The sequence below is a fragment of the Dendropsophus ebraccatus genome, chromosome 11 (assembly GCF_027789765.1).
Source record: "Dendropsophus ebraccatus isolate aDenEbr1 chromosome 11, aDenEbr1.pat, whole genome shotgun sequence".
In the NCBI taxonomy this organism is placed as follows: domain Eukaryota; kingdom Metazoa; phylum Chordata; class Amphibia; order Anura; family Hylidae; genus Dendropsophus; species Dendropsophus ebraccatus.
In genome coordinates this window covers 75,283,273-75,308,127 of record NC_091464.1, presented here as the reverse complement: position 1 = coordinate 75,308,127, position 24,855 = coordinate 75,283,273, and the positions used below count along the sequence as shown (strand labels likewise).

Sequence of the window (24,855 nt, the reverse complement as noted above, 5' to 3'; positions counted from 1 at the left end):
GTGCTGTGTGGTGTTACAGGTAGAGAATACAGAGCGCTGTGTGGTGTTACAGGTAGAGAATACAGTGTGCTGTGTGGTGTTACAGGTAGAGAATACAGCGTGCTGTGTGGTGTTACAGGTAGAGAATACAGTGTGCTGTGTGGTGTTACAGGTAGAGAATACAGCGTGCTGTGTGGTGTTACAGGTAGAGAATACAGCGTGCTGTGTGGTGTTACAGTTAGAGAATATAGCGTGCCGTGTGGTGTTACAGGTAGAGAATACAGTGTGCTGTGTGGTGTTACAGGTAGAGAATACAGCGTGCTGTGTGGTGTTACAGGTAGAAAATACAGCGTCCTGTGTGGGTGGGACAGCAATGAAATGATAATGTAATGCAAATAATTCAGTAACACAATTAAACTGCAATGTGTGAACACAGCCTAGATGTTCTGCAATAGATTTGGGCAGGGAATGTGCAGGGTCGGGACTGCGATGAACAGCTGAGGGAAAGCATTGCATTCTGGAACCTGTAGTACTGTGTACAACTGATAAACCAGGAAGTGCAGAAACACAAAACAGAACAACCCCCCCCCCCCCCCCCAAACAAATGGATTTTTGGTTTCAAAACTGGAATAGATAGGTAAGTATTGTTATATGATTCTGCAAAAGGTTCATTTTTTTACCTCTACCTGGAGTTCCCCTTTAAAATCAGTTTTTCTCTTAGATTGTATATGAGGGCAGCTGTCTGAATTATAGGCCATACCTCAACAGATGGTTTGTACCCTTGCTATTTCTGATCAGAAATCATAATATTCTGCTACAGTGATGAATGCAACTAAGCTGGGTGAAACAGATGGCACTGAAGGAATAGCGGTGAATGTACATTATGTGGGCAAAAACAAACAAACAATCTCCTTTAAAGGGTCTGCTGCCAGATACCACAGGGGTCTTGTAGAGTCCAGGCCTTGATAGGGCAGGGTTTTAACACAAAGCATGATCGGTGTATGTAATCAATAAATGACATAAGCTTTACCAAAAAGAAAAAAAAAACACTTTATTTCTGACAGTATTCTATATCATGTTATACATCTTACAATCTTCAAAAAGTGCTAAAGCTATCTATCTGTTCATCTTACAGGCATGCACAACGGAAGATGAATATGCTTTACCAGACGTCCAATGAGACGCTATAGTGCAAGTCATATCAGAAGCAAACAAACACGTAGCAAACTTTACAGGCCTGTGAGCGTCGGCAAAACGATTCATATATAGTCAGTAGAAAAAATGTATACATTCTCATATGAACTTTAAATTAAGGCACATTTATTATTCTTAAACAAAAATAAAATTTCAAAGAAAAATATTTTTTTTAGCAAGATGGAATCATTTTTATTGATACGGGGTTGTGCATGCAAATACCAGTGACAGGCACTAGAGAAAAACAAATATCAAATAACTGGGCCACTAATAAGGGCAATGTTTTTTTTTTTTAATAATCTTTTTATTCACTAGACACAAATTTGTATAATAGTACAAATTTTAATTTTTGCCTTAAAGGAGTCTTCCCATCTCAGCTTGTTTTCTCTTATCCCCGATAGTCGGACTCTCTCCTATCCTATTAATAGGGGAGATCTGAATGCCTCTTTAAAGGGGAAGTCCAAGATTAGAAAAGCATGTCCGCCTTTTAAAAAGATGCACTCACTTCAGTAGAGCAGAGCTACAACCCACAACCGGCTGTGGTGCCGTTTGTGGAAGGAAGCAGCCATGCTTTTTCCAATTCTGTACTAAACCTAGAGTAAATAGATATCAACCCTGCCATTTTGTGCACCAATATTGGTCGTCATTCCATTACATCCATTGTACATGAAGAAACAAGAATGTATGCTAATGCTAGCCACTGGCAGTAACGTGCACGAGCCCTTACACTTTAAATAAAAAAAGGATTACAGAAATTAAAGAACTGCGCCATCCGACGTCCTTATCCATTAGTCTCTTATTGGCTGACCAACATGTGTGAATTTGAGTAGAGAAGAGAATGGTTTACACTTTGTTGATTCTGGGTTAGCAATGCCAAAATTTTTTCTTACTGATCCATCTTAGCTCTAACATGATGCCACTCACCAAGTAACAGGGTGATGCCAATTGTGAAAACAGTTTGTTTTCTCTTAACAGATGAGATTCACAATGTTGTTTTTAACAAAATTCTAAAAATCTGATAACTATATATATGTGTAACATGAGCATTGTGGGTATGCTGAACTAGTATGCTGAATGTTATCCTATTAGCTAAAACATATTCTTAGATTTTTCAAATTTTTTGTGTTCCGACGATTCATGGTCATATCATGTATAACAGGGATATTAAACTGTGGCCCTCCAGTTGTTCCAAAACTACAATTCCCATCATGCCTGGATAGCCAAAGCTTTAGCTGCCCAGGCATGATTGTAATTGGAATTGTAGTTTTGCAACAGCTGGAGAGCCTAAGTTTGACTGTGATCTATTTAACATTATAAGCCTTCCTTCTTCTGAAAAAGGTGACAAAATCGGCACCCTGCAGCTGTTGTAAAACTACATTTCCCATCATGCCTTGACAGCTAAAAGTTTAGTTGTCCAGACATGATGGGAATTGTGGTTTTGCAACAACAGGAGGGTTGCAATTTTTTGCCACCTGTGCCCTAAGGGTATGGGGTTGTAATAGGGCCCCCATAGAGGTGCCTAAGACCTCTACATGTATCCAATGTTAAAGAAGGGGGCACATGGAAGTTATTTTATTGTAGGATTTTATATGTACAGAACAGAGCCCATGCATGTGGGAGTCATTCAGAACACTCACCTTAATAAGACACATGAGCATTTTACCTGAAACATGTAACAGTCCTGCTACATCCTATTGTCAGGAGGTAATACTGATAACAGTACAGGTCATTTTATCACAATAGAACAGAAAAAATACCAGTTCAGTGGTCACAGAGAGGAGACTTTGCACCAGTTACTATGGACAAGAAAACTGTTTTGATACTCGTGGCTTATATACTCATAATATATATATACACAAATCCTGGAAGCAAATCAGAACAGAAATTGAATTATTACCCAACACCTTTAACCGCTGTTACCTTTAAGGGGGTTATCTAAGCTTTACATGGGTACAACCCTTTACATGGGTTGCGCTCATCCCTAATGGCCTTTCCTTAGAATATTTCCTCAGTTTTTAATGCCTTGTCTTGAAACACTAAAAAATAAAATATGTACAGAATGCGGCCCATCCTATCAAAATATGGACAATGCCAATGGAACAGACATTTTTGCAGCATAGGATGTATACGCATTTGGAAGCATAAAGGCCTCCGAGCCCTCTATAGTACTTTATGTGCTGGCCAGGGACATAGCTATAAGGGTTAGGCAGTGGTTGACATCAGTGGTGTCAATGGGGTTTGGGGGGCTTCAATGTCCAGATTTAGTTGGGGGCCTGTAACCCATTCTGCATTCTTCCATTTATGCCCTTGGGCCCAACATATTAGTAAATTGGGTGAACAACAAATCAGTTCACTAATACCACATGTACAATTTCTACATGGATTATGTATATCATTACAATATTAATCATGGCATATATATATATATATATATATATATATATATATATATATATATATATATATATATATATATATATATTAAATATATAGGTGAGGTTAAGTTTGCCTTGCCAAAGAATGTTCATTTTTTAGGGTATTCTTGATTGACATTGTCCCTATTTTAGCAAGTTGGAATTTATGAAACAGAAAAAACAGCCTCGTTGTCCATAGCAACCAATAAGATATCTGCTTTAATTTCTCTATTTTTTTTTTAAGGCTGAATGCTCCATCATAATAGGTTGCTATGGGCAACAAGGCCCACTTTAATCAATGAGGCACTGAGAGGGAGTCACTCAACACTGAAAGATAAACCCATAGCAACCAATCAAAGCTCAGCTTTCATTTCTGATCTCTGGTTGCTATGGCAAACAAAAAGAGTTTTGCTTTTTACTTTTAGACAGAGTTTTGATTATTTGGCCTAGTCTACAGTGTAATGGTGTATTAGGCTTTATATGTACACAAAGCATTAAAAAAATGCAATTGCCCATAGCAACCAGTGTTATAATGGTGTTACAGGGGTACAGAGGTGGTAGATGCCCTAAAAAAATCACTAGTCAGGTCACCTGGGGGACATTTTAAACCAGGGATGGGAACCTTTGGTCCCTCAGCTGTTGCAAAACTACAATTCCCATCATGCCTGGACAGCTTAAGCTTTAGCTATCAATTTCCAGGTGGGAATTGTAGTTTTGCAACAGCTGGAGGGCCAAAGGTTCCCATTCCTGGTTTAAATGATTTATTTTATTTTTTTTTTGGGGGGGGGGGCTTCTATTTACGCCTCCAGTGCTGGGATCTGATAGGTTGTTATACTCACCTACATCTAAGGCCTATATATGTATGGACTATATAGAATAAATGTAATAATAATTCTTTTGTTCTAGCAAATTGCTAATTATAATTGTGTTTTTTTCTACCTGAAAGGGTTAACATTACTATTACACATCAGACAAATGGTCTGTTCTATGTTAGGCCACACAATAGGATACAGCAATAAATTGCTTTATATACACGTACGACAGTTCCTTTAACATTCATGCACTGTTTAGCTTGTGTAAAAATAGTTACTAGAACAATACAAGTTGAAAATGTCTTTCCCGGCAGATACGTTTTCAAGAGACGGCGTAATATCGCTCGCTGTCATAATGGCAGCCGCCACAGTAGGAAGAGACTCCATAGGTTACAGCTGAACTACTTCCCCGGTCCGGATTAAAGCACAAAAAATCCTGTTTTCTCCTCAGAATATGGTCAATTACATTTTATGTAAAAAGTTATACTTTTCAAGTCAATGGTATTAGCGCCATTCAAGTAACATAGTGTCTAAAAATGGCCGCCAAGATCTTCTCATATCACAAAGGACTTTGTGTGCTTGAAATCCTGTAGAAAAGAAATAAGGTTAATAAATATATAAAGTGTTTAATCAGAAAGTCACTTAACAAGAGCAGTTTTACAGCGTTACTGTCACTTTAAACAGCATCAGTGCGCTGCCCCCCAAGGGGTTGAGGGCGCCGCAAGTATGTCATCCCATTGAAGTGAATGGGAAAGTATCCAAACACTAAGGGTCCTATTAGAATTGAAGCGATGTTTTATTTTCTTAGATTAACAAACTATTACAAACGAGGGCTTTTGCAAATGATCTGAAATCTTTATCATCCCTAGTATTTAAGAATGTAATATATACCTCTTGCACACGTTCACATGTCAGGTTAACAATTCCTTTACATGACCGGAGAAGGTGTGAATATAATAGGTGTGATATAATACTTACATTTTCTGCCTGTGATGCCGAATTGTGTTCTTTCCTACAAGAAACAAAAAAAATAATTAAGAAAGGTGCAAACATATTCACAGCATATGCAGTATCTGTAAGATACATATATAGTTCTGCATGATGATGTAATCATAATGTATCTATAATGTCTCCTTCTGTTCCCAACCCATAAAAGATCCTTTTAAAAGAGACTCTGTCAGCAGGTTTATACTATATAAGAGTAGCATAAACTAGTGAACTGAACAGAATGATGTATCACTTACAGTGTTCTGTGCAGCTAATTCAGAGATATCCTCCTTAATAACATGGACAATAAGTAGTTGTCCTGGATATTCATGAGAACCAGAAAACTCCACCTACCAGCTGCTGGCTGATAGTTATCTATCCATAGTGTGTAAAGGCAGACAGCTGTCAATGAGCAGCTAGAGGGCGGGGGGAGGGGTGTGGCACAAATCCCATTCTCCTGCATATTAGGAGAAAGGTTGAAAAAAACTAAGTAAGTAATACATTGTCCTGTTCAGCATTTCTGAACCTTATCCCTACTTTAACCATCTTAAATAGGCCATCTACCACTGCAATCAATAACATAAAAAGCAATTAGGAAAAAAAAAACATTTTGTCTGTACAGCTGCTATGCAGTCTCCATGGTTACAGACTACAAATAACCCTTGTCTGTAGTCTGACCTTGCAGTTATTGGTTACTCCTTTCATTCTGTTTACCTGTTTTAAGATTAACAAAGGGTTGGATGAAAGGAAATAAGGGCCTTATTACACACGCTGATTGTTGGCCAAACAGACAGATATCACCCTGTGTAATAAAGACAGCTGACAAACATGCAAATGCTGATCGGGTTTTGACCTCCTTTAAAATCATTATCTCTCAGCTGCACATCCCCCATGTTGGATGTGATGGCTTGTTGGAGGAAAAGGCTACACAAATAAACCAGCAACTATGCAACCATCCCTACACATCACAGAGCCATATTTTGGTTTTCTAAAGGAGTGCCAGTCTATGAGATCGTAGCTTGTTTACAGCATGGCTTACCTGTCTAATAGAGCACTAACACATCAGCAGGGTCAGACTACACTAGGTTTGCTTGTAGTCTGTTACCATGGAGACATGTAGCAGATTTTTAATCTCATCTCATATTTATTGAAGTAAGAGAAGTTATGTGGGGATATCCTTTAAGAATGAGCTCTGTAAACTTACAAATTACAGATCAGACTAATGCAACACAGAGGCAACTGTGCTGTATGCAGGTTGCAGTCTATTAACCATTTATAGTATTTCCTGAAAACACGTTTCTATTGTTCTTCTCAGCTCATAACACAATGGAATGCAACATATCTATATACATCTTCCTCCCTAATATCCTTGTCTAATATGCTTCTATATTTGCATTATGATGTCCTGAGGACCATGAATATAGAGTGATCACTGTACAACTTTTTTATGATGGGGCATTGCAAGGGTGATAGAAAGAGAATACTTACTTAGATTTTCCACCTGTAAAAGAAACAAAAATAAAAAGTGTGAAATGGACACATCATGTCAAGTGACACGTCATGTGGCTTATAAGTAACTAAACAATTAGAACATTTGAGAGAAATAATAATAATAACAATATTAACAAAAATATTATTCAAAAATTTTCTGCAAAAAAAAATTCTTACAAATAAACTGGTTTCAAAAAGTTATATAGATTTGATAGTGGAATTTTGGGCACTCTATGGTACTGTTATTTGGGCACTAAATGAAATTATATTCACAATTTGGAGGGCACATTATTGTGGTTGCATTTAGACAGTATTGATCTAACTGGGCCCTGAGTGATAGCATTTTTTGGCACTGCTATGTGGAAGCTGCAAAACCTGCTTTTTATGTACTATAATAACTTTGATACTGTATGTTTTTATTTTGAACACTTTTCTTTCTCCTCATATCCTGACAATGATCTTGTTTTTCTTGGAAGCAACATAAAATACTCTCCCCCCCCCCCCCCTTTACATTTTTCAGTACATGGAAGAAGTTTGATCAGGATTTTGTCTCGCACTGTGTTGTCACCAGCAGGGGGCGCTGGTTACTAAGGTAACTGACTCCTCATAGCAGATTTCAGGCCAGAAGGACTTGCTCATTACACCTCTGAAGTACGGAAATCTTGGAGTTCCTGTGAAGTTGTTGTTCCAGTATATTTTGTGTAATAAAACAAAGCACAATGTAAATAAACACGGCGGTCAAAATCTGTTTCATCAGCTTAATGATTCGTATAAACACATCTGTGAGGAGCACATGGCATTGTGGGAAATGAGGATAACACATAATATTGTGCCAATTTTTGGTGGTAAAATATCCTCCCTTACCCCAAAAAAATGTCCACTAATTTCCTACAGCCAACCTACCATCATTCCCTAAGATATATAGCATTTATTACTGAGAGATAACTCACTAGCACTAGTTACAATTTGGCCATAATTGTCTACTCTTACTGCAAAGAACCCTTTCCTGTAGTGATGATGGAACCATCTATACAACACCCATACAGGATAGGACCTCTGGTACCAGAACTCTGCCGATCAGTCACTGATTAGCTATCCTGGACAGCTCATCACTATGTTTTGCCTTAAAAACCATTTAAAGGGTTAATCCAGGTTTAGATAAACATGGCAGCTTTCTTCCAGAACCAGCACCACTTTTGTCCTTAGTTTGGGTTTTGCAGTTTCATTAAAGTGAATGGAGCTTAATTGTAATACCACACACAACCTGAGAACAGGGGTGGTGCTGTTTTGGCAAGAAATTATTATTATCATTTTTAATTCTGGATAAACCCTATTAGTTAGTTAGTTGTCATAGGGGGATCTCAGAAGTTATGATTAGTAGATGTCTAGATACTGACATGTCTGTATGACATGTCAGAAGTTTAGTAAAACAATAGGCATCCCTTAAGACAGTGTTCCCCAACCTGTGACTCTCCATCTGTTGCAATACTACGACTCCCAGCATAAAGGCTGTCAGAGCATGCTAGGAGTCGTAGTTGTACAACAGCCAGAAAGCCATAGGTTAGGAAACACTGCTATGAGGGGTCAGTCATACTTTTAGGGTATAAACCCACACACCAGATATGCAGCGTATTTACTGCTGCGATACGCAGCAAATACGCAACAGATTAGATCTAAATAACTGAACACAGCATCAAATCTAAACCATCAAATCTGCTGCGTATTTGTTGCGTATCTGCTGCGTATACGGTGTGTGGGTTTGTACCCTAACCCTGAGGTATGGGAGTATGGCAAGTTAGTAAATCTACGTGAGATTCTTCCTCTGTAGACATTAACTAAAACCATCTTCTCCTCCTGTCATCTACAAGATCCAGTGCAGACTCCTGCTCTTGTCTGGTGTAAGTATTCCAGCTCTGAGGGCTCGCAGCACACACCGCAGCCTTACACACACACACACACACACACACACCACAGCCACACACACACCCTCCAGCCTTACACACACACCACCACAGCCTCACACCCAGCAGCCTTACACACACAAACACACGCACACACCGCAGCCACACACCCTGCAGCCTTACACACACACACACAGCAGCCTTAAACACACAAACACACGCACACACCGCAGCCACACACCCTGCAGCCTTACACATACACACACACACACAGACCGCAGCCTTACACACAAACACCGCAGCCTTACACACACACAAACACACTGCAGCCTTACACACACACACAAACACACACACACACCGCAGCCTTACACGCACACCACGCGCAGCCACACACACACAGACAGACACAGCGGCCTTACACACACACAAACACACCCAGCAGCCTTACACACACACACCCTGCAGCCTTACACACACACCGCACACAGTCTCACACACACACCGCATGCAGCCACACACACCCCGCATGCAGCCACACACACCCCGCAGCCTTACACACACACCGCGCACAGCTACACATCCACACCCCGCAGCCTTACACACACACACCGCACGCAGCCACACACACACCCCGCAGCCTTACACACACACACCGCACACACACACCCCGCAGCCTAACACACACACACACTCACGGACAGACACCGCAGCTGTGTACACACACACACACACACCACAGCCTTAAGGCCCTATTACACCAAAAGATGTCTGACAGATTATATTACAGATTTTTCCAGCCAAAGCCAGGAAAGGAGTTGAAAAAAGGAGAAATCTCAGTCTTATCTTACAACCTGTTCTCGGTCGATAGTTCGTTCCTGGCTTTGGCTTAGAAAATCTGTCAGATAATCTTTCAGACATCTTTTGGTGTAATAGGGCCCTTACACACACATGGACAGACACCGCAGCCATACACACACACACACACACACACACACACCAGCCGTACACACACACACAGCAGCCTTACACACACATGGACAGACACCACAGCCATACACACACACACACACACACACACACACCGCAGCTGTACACACACACACACACAGCAGCATTACACACACAGCAGCCTTCCATACACACGGACAGACACCGCAGTCTTACACACACACACCGCAGCCTTACACACACACACACACACACACACACACACACAGCAGCTTTACACACACAGCAGCATTACACACACAAGGACAGACACGGCAGTCTTACACACACACACACACACACCGCAGCCTCACAGGTCTTCCCTGTAATGTGAGGATGCTGCCTGCTGAGCTTACACTCAGTCACTTCCTACAGCACACACTCATTGACGGCCCAGCCGCCCGTTTCCTGCCATTGTGTATACGTCTGGCATGACGTCTGATTCTTAGGGTGTCAACATGTTTTGCTAATTTTATTTTATTTATTTATTTTTTTAAACGTAAGAACAAAAAGAACATTAAGAAGTTCCCTGTTATCCTGTCATTACATCCCTCAGTGTATTGTTCAATCTGGGTACATTAAATGTCACATACATAACGGTATTTTTCACTGAAGAGCGTTACCCCTACAGAAAAAAAAAATCTTTGTTTTTACCTAGGAAAGCTGGGGAGTAATCTTAAGTGTCCACAGCAAGCAGCTTATAAATCACAAATTACATGCAGGTGTAGAGAAGAATTTAGGGCTACTGTGGAATTATTAGGGCACAACCCCTGTGTGTGTGTCTGTGCCCGATACCTCCTTTCTCCCTTCCCCCAGAGGGAGGCATTATACACTGAACACTCACATTAATATAAAAGGTCCCCCACAGCAAGAGACACTCTTTTCACTGCTCTCCATTATGGGGTTAAGATTCCTCAACATAGAACCTTCTCTGTTAACCCAGAATCCCCTTCTTCAAAACTGGACATCCCCTTTAATAGACCTATATTAAAAGGGGCTGTCCAGCGAAAATCTTTTTCTTTTAATCAATTGATATCAGAAAGTTATATAGATTTGTAATTTACTTCTATTTCAAAATCTAAAGTCTTCCCCTACTTATCAACTGCTTTATGTCCTGCAGGAAATGTTGTTTTATGTTCAGTCTGACACAGTGCTCTCTGCTGACATCTCTGGCCGAGACAGGAACTCTGTCTTGGTTTTCTATGAATCCCCGTATAAAACCTCTTCTGCTCTGCACAGAGCAGAAGAGGTTTTATACGGGGATTCATAGAAAACCAAGACAGAGTTCCTGTCTTGGCCAGAGATGTCAGCAGAGAGCACTGTGTCAGACTGAAAATAAAACAACATTTCCTGCAGGACATTTAGTAGCTAATAAGTATGGGAAGACTTGAGATTTTTTAATTTTGATATCAGTTGATTTGAAAGAAAAATATTTCCGCTGGACAACCCCTTTAACATGACCCATGGATAATCAGCGCCGGTGCCGCGGTCCATTCTTTGAACCGCGGTCCGGTTCCAGTGTACAGCGCCATTCTATCCACGGGTACCAGGGCGGGGCTGAAGCACTGGAGGCGGGCCGGGCTGCTCCCGATGGGAGAAATCTCCTCTATGACGTGGCTCTGTTAGAATCAATGCGCTGGTGCCGATCTATCCATGGGTCATGTTAAAGCGAATGTACCTAATGGTGCATTCGCTTTAAGAATCAGTCAGATTTTTAGTAAGAGAAACCTCTGAGCAGTGTCAAAGGGAACCCCTCTGTAGAGCCCTGGAAACCAGTGGTAACATACATGTCCTGCTATGTGCATCTATAGATGATAACCCAACACATTAGTGTTAGAAAATAAAAGAGAAGATTGCGGATGTCTATATAAGTCCTGTTTGCCAGATCTCAGTTTCCGGCTTCTTGAACCTTTGCCCAAAGAGTTATGGCTTGTGTCCAATTGACCTGCCCTGGCACTTTCTATGGAGGCATGAAGAAAAGGCTTACTCAGCAGCGCAGCCATCACATCCCCATAATGAAGCTTCTCAGGGCTCTGGCCCTTTCACTAGGCATTACCAATAATACAGCTAATTTATAGAAAATAGCCGCCAATTCATTACTAGGCATCCAGTCAGCTCTTCTATCTCTGGCAATAGGCCATTCCCAAATGATGATTAATGAGGATTTTATAGAAATGAGATATGCATCCAGCAGAACTATAACACAAGAAGTCTGGGAGAGCTGGAGGGATGTCTGATACTGCTCCAAATCCGGTTTGGTAAAAGGCCAAAGTGTGCCGGAGCAAGGGGTGAGTGATAGCCTCCTGTACCCAGATGATCCCATCCCTCGCACTCATTCTTTATTGAGGAGACTTTTGGCATTGTGCAGTTATTGTTACATATGGTAGTGATTATCTTGTTGCGTTACATTTCAGGCTGCAGTCTTTAAAGGAGAAGTCCAACGAAATTTTTTATTTAAGTATTGTATAGCCCCCCTGGATAACATGGTGATGTCACTTCCTGGATAACATGGTGATGTCACTTCCTGGATAACATGGTGATGTCACTTCCTGGATAACATGGTGATGTCACGACCCGACTCCCAGAGCTGTGCGGGCTGTGACTGCTGGAGAGGATGATGGCAGGGGGATGCTCAGTGTCCCTCCAGTGCCCTGTGTCCCTCAGTGTCCCTCTGCCATCATCCTCTCCAGCAGCCACAGACCGCACAGCTCTGGGAGTCGGGTCGTGACATCACCATGTTATCCAGGAAGTGACATCACCATGTTATCTAGGAAGTGACATCACCATGTTATCCAGGAAGTGATATCACCATGTTATCCAGGAAGTGACATCACCATGTTATCCAGGAAGTAAAGCCTTGATGCAGTAGTAAGTGCAGGGAAAAAAGTATTTCCCGTAATAAGTGTATATTGGTAATTTGTATAACTTTTGGGGGGCAATGCAATACTTTAATAAAATTTTCGCTGGACTTCTCCTTTAACTCTCTGCTTTCAGTCTTCCCTAACTTGCTGTTTGCAACCTGCTCCTAGTTTTAGGCTTATCAGCCATGAATATGCTCTCCCTAGCTAATACATTATGTGGGAGTGAATACTAGAAGACACAGGGGACTGGCAACAACCTGCACACAGTATAGGCTGAAGGCAGGAGGCAGTAGATCATGCCATACCAGGGTGCTCTTCCCAACCAACGAGGGGCTGTATGCAGTATAATCCAGTAATGCAGAGAAGAAGAATGGAGGCACTCACCTTAGAAGTTTTTATTTCGTAATATAAAACCGGATCGGTTAGCAGACGGTGGAGACGCCAAATAACTTTCCTGTGTTATCTGGAGTCTCCCCCGTCTGCTAACCACTCCGGTTTTATGTTTTATATTACAAAATAAAGAAGACTTGTAACGGTGAGTGCCTCCGTTTTCCTTTTTTGTATTACTACATTATGTGTGAGGTCTGCCACGTATGAGCACAGCTTCTTTACTAAGCTGACCTATTGAGGGCTCTCCTCTTCTCTATTTTGTCAGACACTGATAATGAGGACACTGTAATTCTCCCTGCAGTCTGCAATTTGATCTCTCCTGCCTCTGTACACCATACACAGCCTGTGTGTTTCAGCCTTCCGTCTCCTGTGCTTCCATTCCTATCTACAGCTTGGGTTATTTTCTGCCCCTATCTACGGCCGGTGTGATTTGTCCTCTCTGAAAACCCAGATGTTTTCCTTCCTCCCCCTCCAATGTTCTGCCATATTTATCCTCTTCCCTCTCCCTGTGGCTATCTCTAAGGGTATGTTCACATATAGGGAATAAGCTGTGGACTTTCTGTCTGGGGTTGTGGACAGAAAATCCACGGTATAATTCCAGTGGCAGCAAGGGATATGGAATTTTAACAAATCTATTCCAAACATGGTAGAAAAAGAAAAAAAATTGCACAAAAATTGATGTTACTCTATGGAATTACTACAGTATCAAAATCTGATATGTTCATTTTAGGGAACCCGTGGCTGCCCAAGCAGGACATATGTTTTTCCCTCTGCATAGCCACCTTCTTGGAGCTTTGCAGTGATTTATGTCAAATCATGGAAAAAACAAAGCAAGGAGACCATTCTCCATAGTTACTGTAGGCTGCTGCAGCACCTTTGTTGTCATCACAGTCACATGGTTAAGGTCCTACAGTGCAGCAGAGAGGATGAGGAGAGCTGACAGGAGGCATAAGAAGTATGTATATGAGAGAGGGATAAAAGCAGACTAGTCTATGTGTCTGTGTGTGTGTAGCATAGATGGCTCTGAGGGGGAGGGGGGGCAGGGAGCAGCCTGTGAAAGAGGGGAGCCTAGGCAGCAGTGTGTGTAGAGGAGAAGGGGGTTGGTTTAAAGGGGGAGATCACCAAATAGTGCTTTCTTTTAAATCAACTGGTGCCAGAAATTTGTAATTTACTCCTATTGGAGAATCTTCAGTCTTCCAGTACTTATCAGCTGCTGTATGTCCTGCAGGAAGTGGTGTATTCTCTCCAGTCTGACACAGTGCTCTCTGCTGCCACCTCTGTCCATGTCAGAAACTGTCCAGAGCAGTAGCAAATCCTCATAAAAAGAATACCGCAGCTGATAAGACTGGAAGACTGGAGATTTTTTAACAGAAGAAAATTACAAATTTCTGGCACCAGCTGATTTGAAATTTTTTTTTCAAACCACTTGTACCTTCGGATAGGTGCTTTTAATCCAAGATCTGTCCTGGGGTCCGTTTGGCAGGTGATGCAGTTATTGTCCTAAAAAACAACTTTTAAACTTGCAGCCCCGTGCCGAACGGGAGTATCTGTGCCCTAAATTTGCACCACCTCTCTATCCCTCCTCCCCCATTTTCAGTATTCACACAACTGACGAATAGGAGACAATCTGCCTGGAGCATTCCTTATGATGAAGAGGGTGGGGAGGAGGGACGGAAGGGTGGTGCAAAGTTAGGGCACAGATACTCCCGTTTGGCACAGGGCTGCAAGTTTAAAAGTTGTTTTTTTAGGACAATAACTGCATCACCTGTGGAATGGACACCAAGACAGATAAAAGCAGCTATCCGAAGGTACAAGTGGTTTGGGGGGGGGGGGGGGGGTCAGATTGTGGGTACAGAGTCGCTTTAAGGTGTGAATTATTCAAGGTTTGGTTTGAGGTCTGGATTTATTTTAGGGGTTCCTTATTTTTCACTTCATCTGAGTTTTGGCTCATTCACTATTTTTGATGACAAGCATAGTGCACCCCGCAGCACTAAAAAACAGAACCCGCTGGAACACTAAACTCAACATTTTACAAATAGATAGATATAAATCTATCTTGCCATACACATATTTATGTGACCAAGGTTCATTACAATGCACAATGCAAGTCACAAGGAAACGTCTCAAAATACATTTTATTTTCCAATCCTATTAATACAGCTGGCCGCACCCCATTCCCTGGGTAATGCTATCTGTAACTAAGTATAACTCCGGAACACTATGTATCGCCACTCCCTCCTTGTAATAATGTCACACTTCACCTTTCACAACATAATAAACTATAAAATTATAAAAAAATATATATAAACTGAAGAACTAAAAGACCATTCTGTATTTCTATCTATAGTCATGAAACGTTGCTGACAGCACAATTCACTGATAGATAATACAGTACATGTCGCTTACCTGAGAAATAGCCCCTTCTCTGTGCGTAGCAGACCCCGCAGACACATAAGATAATAACAAGAGAGATGATTACTACCGCCGATATGATTCCAGCCAAGTTCAAGTCATCTGCAGGACAGGAAACAAATACTAAGTGTGCGTCCCCTGATATCCAAGTGCTGTGAAACTCCTTACATTCCCCCTCCAAATATCTTATAGGATGTGTACACGTATGCAACTTTTTAAAGTGTCACTGTTGTTTATTTATTTTTGTTTGCAGAGATTTTAAGAAACTTTGTTATTGGATTTATTAGCCAAAAAATGCACTTTTACCATGAAAAGCAGTTTAAAGGAGACCTGTCACCCCCCGTGCCGGAGTGACAGGCTCCCGACCCCCAGCTCCATTCATTCAATATGGACGCCCGACAGCGCGCGCCGGCTTCTGACCAGGATATCTCTGTCCGGGGACCGGCTCCGGGAGCGGGACTCAGGGGGATGAGGTCAGTATAAGGGGATCTATCTGGGGGTCGGGAGCCTGTCACCCCGGCACGGGGGTGACAGGTCCTCTTTAAAGCTCTCCCCCCTGTCTTCATGGGTTGTTTATGGAGAGGGGAGGGGTGGAGGGAGATGAGGCACCAAAACAGGACAATAAAGAGTTAATTTACAGCTACATCACCAGGCTATCTCCTCTGAAGTCAGCACTAACCTCTCTGACCTCTAAATCACACAGCTTTGGCTGTGTAATGCTTTGTTCTCTGCTAGCGACTAATCTCCCTCCTCCCCTCCCCTCCCCTCTCCAAAGATTAGACAAGGCACGTCTGATGTAAACAAGACGCAAATTTCTGATAATGAGCAGTGAATGAGGGGGGGGGGGGGGGGGGGGTTGGGGAAAGTGTCTTTGAATGCAGATAATGGCATATTTGCCTAATAAACCCAATTACAAAGTTTCTTAAAATCGCCTGGACTATTGATTTCTGCAAAAAGGAAAAAAAAAATTACAGTGACACTTTAAATATTTTTTTTCCCCTTATCATGGCCTACAGCTTCTATGCAGACCTGTGTCTCTTGGTGGTTTCAGACCTGAGGATTACGGAGTTTTACAGGCCATGCAATGCTCTATGAGAAAAAGAATATGTCAAGTGGCTCATGGACAATAATGTGCTCTACAGTGCCACCTACTGGACGTAGCTTCCCTTACAATTAATTTGATTTTCTTTTTGGAAATGAGCTACTTTGCATGGTTCTAGACTGAACCTGTCTGATCCTGCAGGCGTTAGTTGTGCCCTTCCATCTGACCCTCTTCTTACCCCCTGTAGACAGTAGGACAGGGGGCATATGAAGCAAATGACACTAGACTACAGGTTCAGGCTACACATAGGGGGAAATTTATCAAGTGCTTTGTGCCTATTTTTAGGTGAATAATTGGATTTTTCACCCATTTTTGGTCTAGGCTCTATTTATGAACTAGTATTCAACGGGCGAATATTTTTCAGATGCAATTTTTTTTTAATCTGCCTGTTTTGAGTATTCACTCCAAAGTTCTCCTGGATTGGTGCCCAATTTATCATTTGCAACTTTTTAAAAAGTCACACAAACAGGTGCAGGCTTAGGTCTGGTCTTTTTCACAAGATATAGGAACAAAATATCCACCAATTAGAATAGTTGCACACATTAGACTACTTAGTAAATGTCCCTCATAGGGTTTATTTGTCTGCACACATAGGTCTGCATAGGAGATGTATACACAAAACGGTAGATATCAGTCTTGCAAACCTTCTTTAGCTTTTACTGACCAACATGAAATTTTTTTTTTCAAAAAGATACATAACCCGTGTAATATAATGTATATTAGGCTATGATGTAATATATTAGGGTACGTAAAAATTTCTATATATATATATATATATATATATATATATATATATATATATGATAAAATAAATAAAGGCAGACTATAGAATAGATTTCTTTTTTACCCTCACATCAATGGGTGCAAGGTGCAGCAGATATTCAGGATTATCAAACAGTAACAGGAGAGTATAAAAAAACTGGTAAGGGTGGAGAAGCAAGAATAAAATAAGCTGAAATATAATGTTAGCAGAGATTGTATTATTTCCATAGAAACCATGATCTGACATTTCCCTGAATAGACACCGGCTACTTACCCACTTGCATTCTCTTCATCGGGCACCTCTGCGACTTTCCGATATTATTACTGGCCTCGCAGTAATAGTCTCCTGTATCCTCCTTAGTGACTGTGTTGAAGTGCTGGAAGAAGAGACGGATTACACAGATCAATTGTCTCCGGTGATAATTAAATGGGTGACATGTCAGTCTAGGGCTGGGGAGGGAGCCGCTTACTGATGGCTATGGGCCTGAGCCAGGGAATGGATCTATATGGATATATAATGCTCAGGTAGAAAAATAAGCCATAAATTTTCACTCCCCAGAAACAGTGCCACTATAGTCCATGGTTGTGTCTGGTATTGCAACTCAGTTCCTTTCACTTCAATGTGGATTATCAATATTAGACACAACCCATGTGTAAGAGTGGCGCTGTATCTGGAATAAAATTAAAAAAAAAACAACAACCAAAAGCTGACAGACTGATTTAGAAAGTGATGTCATTGTTCTTCTCTCTGGGGTCTCTGTAATATGCATCAAAATCACCTAAATCTTATATTAAATGTGTATTAAAAATATATATATGTATTTCCCATCAGGACCTATATACATCCACATAAAGGGGTTGTCTCTCAATGTCAAGTCCTTTAATTTATTTTAAAATCTCAAGTCTACTAGTACTTATCAGCTGCTGTATGTCCTACAGAAAGTGATGCATTCTTTCCAGTCTGACACAGTGCTCTCTGCTGCCACCTCTGTCCTTGTCAGGAACTGTCCAGAGCAGGAGAGGGTTTCTATGGGGATTTGTTGCTGCTCTGGACAGTTCCCGTTCCATTTCCTGTTTGTGTCAGAGTGCAAAGAATACACAATTTCCTGCAGGACATACAGCAGCTGATAAGTACTGGAATACTTAAGATTTTTAAATATTTACACATTCCAAATCTAGACAACTTTCTGACACCAAAGGATTTCAAAGAAGAAAAGAAAAATCGCTGGTTTTCCCCTTTAAGTTTTTGGTGGGACAACATTGCTACTACTAAGGTCATACCTTTGTCTGCCGTCCTCTTGGCTATATCCACACTGGCCATGATATATGATATATATGAGTACCGGTAACTAGGAAGGACTGACTATAACCATCAAATATATAAATCCCATAGGCTGCCATGGAGAAGACCTCGCTCAGGCATTTGGCCACACAGGATAAGAGATGGATCACACTTCCAGCACCTTCCTAGCAATGTGATAAATATATCTAGCTATGTGAGTTGCCTATGTTATGTTCTCTTTAGGTTTGGTTGTTAATTTAGTCCTTTCCAGTTGCCATGCATGTTCTATCTGAGCCAACAGGCCTGGCATAGCCTGAAGTGGAGGTCAATACAGACGTTAAGATTCTCTAATGTCTAGAGCAATGGCTCTATACTAATATGGTGGTGGACAATCCTATGTATCAAGGCAAAGTAGTGAATTCATTGAAGTAAATCGGTTCTTAGTTTTTTGTCACTTGACCCCTAGGCCTCAGGTCAGCACATATGGGGTATGTAGCTGTACCCACTAGGTCTCATTATAATACATATGAAAGGAGCCCTCCTGGTACCTCAGCAACATGGCCACCTATATTTTTTTCTGTGAGGGTGCAACAGATGAAGGGGCTAGGATCACTTACCAGAGTGCCAGTTTTTCTATCCACTTTAAATGATGAATTGGTTGCCTTGGCACTCAGTTCTATAGGGAAGCCATTCTTAAACCACTTGTACTCCGATGCTGGATTTCCTTCCTTCTCTCGACATTTGAGCTCCACCACACTGCCGCTCATGGCTGTGCTAGGAACGTCGCACACTGGAACGCTGGGAGCCACTGTATGGAAAGAAACACAGATGGAGTTACTTACAGGAATATGGTCTCCTACTCTGCTGGTGAGTACTGCACTTTTATTACTATTCTAATGGAAGAAAACTACTAAAGCAACTAAATCTATTCCTAAACCACCATAAAATCTAAATGCAGCCAAAAAACAAAAAAAAAACAAAAGCAAGCATGTTCAACCAATGCTCTTCCTCGCCACAGTCATGTAGATGGGGGGAACCCAAATCTAGCAATTTATGGGGTCCCAGTAGTCAATCACAAGCCACACTATAGGCCCTAATACACAAAGAGTTTATCGGCCGTTACAGCAGATAATCGTCTAATATAATAGAAGATAACGATGTCGGCTGATCGTTGTCTTTCAACATGAGAAACAGGAGCGGCGGCAGCAGACCGCCGCTATCTTCTATGGACAGCTTAGATGATCTAGCAATCACCCGGGCAGCCCCTCCGCAGCTCCCCGCGGCCCCCCCTCTTACCTACTGCCATCACCTGTAATAGCGCCAGCAGCGAGCGGGGAAAGAGGAGCAAGCGAGTGCTGACCTGACAGGGGCTTAATACTTATTATATATAATGATGCAGTTTTTGCTGGAATTTCCAATTAAATGCGTTTACGCAGAGAGATTTATCTGACAGTTTATTGAAGCCAAAGCCAGGAATGGATTTGAAAGGAAGCAAAATCTCAGTCTTTTCTTTATGACCTGATCTCTGTTTATAGTTTGTTCCTGGCTTTGGCTTCAAAAATCTGTCACATAGTCTGTCTGTGTAAACAAACCCTTCTCAGCTCACATACCCTCTACGCCAATGATTTTCAACCTTTATTGAGCCGCGGCACACTTTTTATACTTAAAAAATCCCGGGGCACGCCACCAACCAAAATGGCACAAAATGACACTAAAACAGTACATATTATACATATAGTTAATAATATAGATTCTAAATGTATTTATACTCCGTGTGAAACCTGGGCCTGTTTTCTTCTCCCCCCCTGTGCTTCTCTCCTGTGCTTCTCTCCACCATACTTCTCCCCCCTACTTCACTCCTGTGCTTCTCTCCACCATACTTCTCTCCCCCATGCTTCTCTCCTGTGCTTCTCTCCACCATACTTCTCCCCCCTGCTTCTCTCCTGTGCTTCTCTCCACCATACTTCTCCCCCCTGCTTCTCTCCTGTGCTTCTCTCCCCCATGCTTCTCTCCTGTGCTTCTCTCCACCATACTTCTCTCCCCCCTGCTTCTCTCCCCCCTGCTTCTCTCCCCCCTGCTTCTCTCCCCCATCCCCATGTTTCTCTCCCCCCTGCTTCTCTCCCCTGTTTCTCCCCCATCCCCAGGTTTCTCTCCCCCATTGTTTTCTCCTGTTTTACAGGGGCACCATAGTTTGGGGAACTTTCCCGCGGCACACCCGACCATGTGTCGCGGCACACTAGTGTGCCACGGCACACTGGTTGAAAATCACTGCTCTACGCAACATGTAAGAAATCCAATGCAGTTCAAGGATCATTTAATGGGCTGTAAATATCCAAAATGTATAGTAAAAATCCATAAACCTTAATAAAATCATACAGAAAAGATCAGGATGGCATTCCACATACTGGTTACACGTTTTTCAGCCCTTCTCAGCATGTGGTTTTTACTACTATCCAATATATATTTATTATAGATTTTAAAACTGCACAATGTCTGGGGTGGAAACTACAGATCCCAGAATACAAATCTCTGTGCAGACACTGATCCAGCAGGACATGCAATAAGAGGTGAGCTTACAGCTGAAAACTCAGCACAAGTCTGGAGAATAAAAGGAATATAAAATACAGGTAGTGACTCAGGATCAGTATAATGTATTATGGGGAATATATCCACAAGCTCAGATGTAAACCAAAGCCTTGAACAAAGCTAAACTATATCCCAACGTCCAGTACTAAATCCGTTTCCCGTCAGGCAATCATTTATCCCCGCTATTTTTTCTTCAGCTCACGATGCTGCTCCGAAAGAAAATATTAGTCCATCTGAAAATAACATTTATAAAAGACCTGGAAGACAAATGAACGGCTGCCCCTGAGATGTCTCCGCATGCTCCCGGTGAAACATGGCGGAGCATTCATCAGCTTGGTATGTTTAGATTTTCAATAAAATCTCCCCCTCTTGTATTTTTAGAGAATGGTTTCCTCTCCAGCTCATGAACAAGCAGCTGGCAGCATAAATATTTACTTTAGTCCTGATATAGTCAGAATCAAAGTCAAGTTGCACCGAGCTTCTGTAAACCGACTGCGGGCAAACAATAGATAAAAGTACAAATATAGCATCCTGCGTATGGTGGTAACTTCACATGGTGAAGTGGTTAGGGGCTGCATAAGGTTATGAAGTCAGGCTCCAAGATATGCATCATCCCCTCTATTTACAATGCATACTGGGCAGAGGAGAGTTCTAGGCCCTCTCATGTTCCAGGGCCAGGGTACAAATGGTTAGTGGTTCTCTTAGCAGTTCCTGGAGAACACTGATCGGTGGCAGACTGGGCAATGTGAGGAACGTCACTAGCGACTCTTACTTACTATTACGTTTTTTTGTTTTTGTTTGTTTTTTTCACCTAGCTCAAGCCCCCTTAAAGTGACACTGTCATTATAATATAACTTTCAAAATCTAAATCAACAGTAGATGTGATATAAAGCAAGTTTGCAATTTACTTTTATCATTTTTTTTAGTTATCATGGAAAACACAGCACTTCTTGCTTTCTGACTGTTTCCTGGGTTTTTTTAGAAAAAAAAAAACGTCATGAAACAGGAAGCCCTGTGTATCCCAGACCATCTGAGCGCTCACAGAGAGAAGGCAGTCATGTGATTGATGGACACATTGAGCTGGGACTCTCTGTACTCAACCAGCACAAGTCAGAAAATCTGCCTTCAGGAGACTGGACCTGGATTTCTGGTAGGTTCAGCTTTGTTTTACAGCAGGATAACAACAAAAAATAGTGAATGTATATGACAAACTTGCTTTATATCACATCTACTGTTGATTTAGATTTTAAAAGTTATAATGACAGTGACACTTTGACTATTTTTGCATTGGAAAAAGTTGGAACCCCTAAATGTCAACCATATTTATTATTGCAATGGGTTGGCCGAGTTCCTTCTGGTGTCCTACAAGCACCTAATGCAGCGGCTTGTCTTGTCTTGAGCGAACCTGCTGCTGTACACATCATGACAGGCGATGACTGCAACACATTCTGCTTACCAAGGACGTACATTCCATAGAGACAGAACATGCAGCTGCTATAGGGGGCCTTGCAATGGGAGGACCCCCATCTGGTTGGTCCCATTTCCTTGCTTTCAGGTATTTGGAACCTGAGCACCCCTTCCCAAAGAATCTGCATTGAAGATGGGGAATTGTGGTGTGGAAGAAGAAATAAACATGAGGTCTTCCTGGACTGCAAAACTTGGCACCATCATAGGGAGACCACCATATGAAGTCCCCATCTTCTATGTAAAAATGCATAATAATAATAATAATAATAATAATAATAATAATAATAACAACAACAATATATTATTATTATTATTATTATTATTATTATTATTATTATTATTACTACAACAATAGTAGTAGTAATAATAATAAATTATTATTATTACAATTATTATTATTAAAATTATTAATAACAATATAATTTTACATGATTCTTAGCTATACTAATCACATTTAACGGGATTAAAGTATGTGTTTTTTAGGGCGACCTGTAAAAAATTTCCACTGCTTTAGCTCCAAGAGAAAACTTTCAGATTAACTCAACATCCCCCATAAAAGAAGTCTTAGGTCTGTTCAGACACACGCACTGTTGTTTGTCTGCAGATCGTCATAAAAACTGCATCTGTGGATCCTCATAAATATTTCCCTATGCAGCAATATGGCCGCCTCCGGTGAGAGTGGGGGATGGGTGCACTTTAATTCTTCACCGGCTTGCATTACATTTTAGACTGTATTGTGCAATTCATCTTGGAAGGAAGGAAGATAGGTGATTTCCTTTCTGCATGAACTGCCAGCATTTCCATTATGTAATGAAGTGCTCTTCAGCGTGATGCGATTTTGGAAGGGACGGCGTACAAGAAGCAGATTGTTGGTTGACAACTGTAATTAAATTTAGCACTGTCAGGCGGTAGCTATCATGTTCACCTTTAGACAGCTTGCTGCTGTTTACGTATAGAAACAATTTACATATAAAGTAGGGTAACTTTGTAAATACATTGTATTACTTATCTTGTATTGGGCCTATGTTATACCCCAGAGCTGTATTCATAGTTCTGTTTGGATGTAAACAGTCAGCAAGCTTGTCCATAGGTGGATCTCTAACAACTTAGTTGAGCTCCTATACTCTTGGAACACATTACTGTACAGTGCCAGTATAGGGATGACAGGTAGACACTGAACCAGCAAGGAATGCTGGGATATTTTAGCCAGAACAATACAGCTGTGTACTATTTCATATGTAAGAGACCATTAGCAGGAATGATTATATTTACTTGTCCAGAATGTTAAAATGGAGATTAATCAAAAAAGTAGAATATTTTTTCCCCTGGATACGAAACAAAAGGGAATATTGCCAACCTGAGGAATAAAACCAGATTAGATTTCACATAGTTTGAAGACAAGAAAAAGCTGTAAAACCATTGGGTCATGTGGAGCAGCTCAGTCGTAGTCTGTCAGCTATAAAATAGAAGAAACACAATAGATTTTGAGGCAGAACACCATGTACTGAAAACCTCTGCTGCGTATAAAGACATAAGAGACAGATGTAGCAGAGTGGATCCTGTCATTTGTAAGTGACATGTAGACTCAAGTAAACCTTCCTATTCCTGTCTGTAAAGACCGGGCCCATCTGGAATGGCCGATGCTTATAATCTTTATTAAGCTCTAGTTTTCGTGAAATAAATAGTTGTTTCATCTCCAGTCCAAGAACCAAGCATGGGCTAACTATTCGAAGCTCCAGACACTTCAATTGCTCAATGTATATTAAACATATCTCTGAATCGCTTTCCTATTGTGATAGTGTTTAAAGCTATAGACACTTTTGACTTATTATAGTGCATTTTTTTTCTCAATTGGCCTTTATTAAACATTTTGTTTACTTTTGCTTCCTCAGCCTTTACAATGTGCTGCATTGAGCAGCCTATACAGTTCTCACCTTGTACCTGCGCTTCCCTCTTTTTCCAGTTTGTGTGAGCTGCCCTCTAGGGTTTCTTTCACCCCTGTCCACTAACTCCCTACCTGCTACTATTTATGAGAGCAAAAAGTTCACCAGGTTATCTTATCTTTCTCAAAGTAGCAGGTAAATGGCAGAATTTTTTTTTAATAAAGGCTATTTAGAAAGTTGTCAAATTTAGCCTAGCAATATTTAAATCTCGGATAGCCCTTTATCCCGGTAAGGAAAAATTAGGAAAGGATGTCATGTTACATTGCTACCTTATCTAATAGC

General features: G+C 41.2%; 1 protein-coding gene across 2 annotated transcripts in view; it reads right to left on the bottom strand.

Moving 5' to 3' along the window:
• Positions 1–1,004: 1,004 nt before the first annotated feature.
• JAM2 (junctional adhesion molecule 2) overlaps positions 1,005–24,855 on the bottom strand; it is a 76,113-nt gene continuing 52,262 nt past the window's right edge. The window contains exons 5-10 of one of the 2 annotated variants that reach the window (XM_069945329.1): positions 19,195–19,385; positions 17,570–17,672; positions 15,426–15,444; positions 6,875–6,887; positions 5,378–5,411; positions 1,005–4,986 (exon numbers count right to left, since the gene is read on the bottom strand). In XM_069945329.1, the coding sequence (XP_069801430.1) occupies positions 6,875–6,887; positions 15,426–15,444; positions 17,570–17,672; positions 19,195–19,385 (326 nt within the window). In that variant the 3' untranslated portion in view covers positions 1,005–4,986; positions 5,378–5,411. Of the gene's footprint in view, positions 4,987–5,377; positions 5,412–6,874; positions 6,888–15,425; positions 15,534–17,569; positions 17,673–19,194; positions 19,386–24,855 lie in introns of both variants that reach the window. The other variant, XM_069945328.1, reaches the window with a different exon arrangement.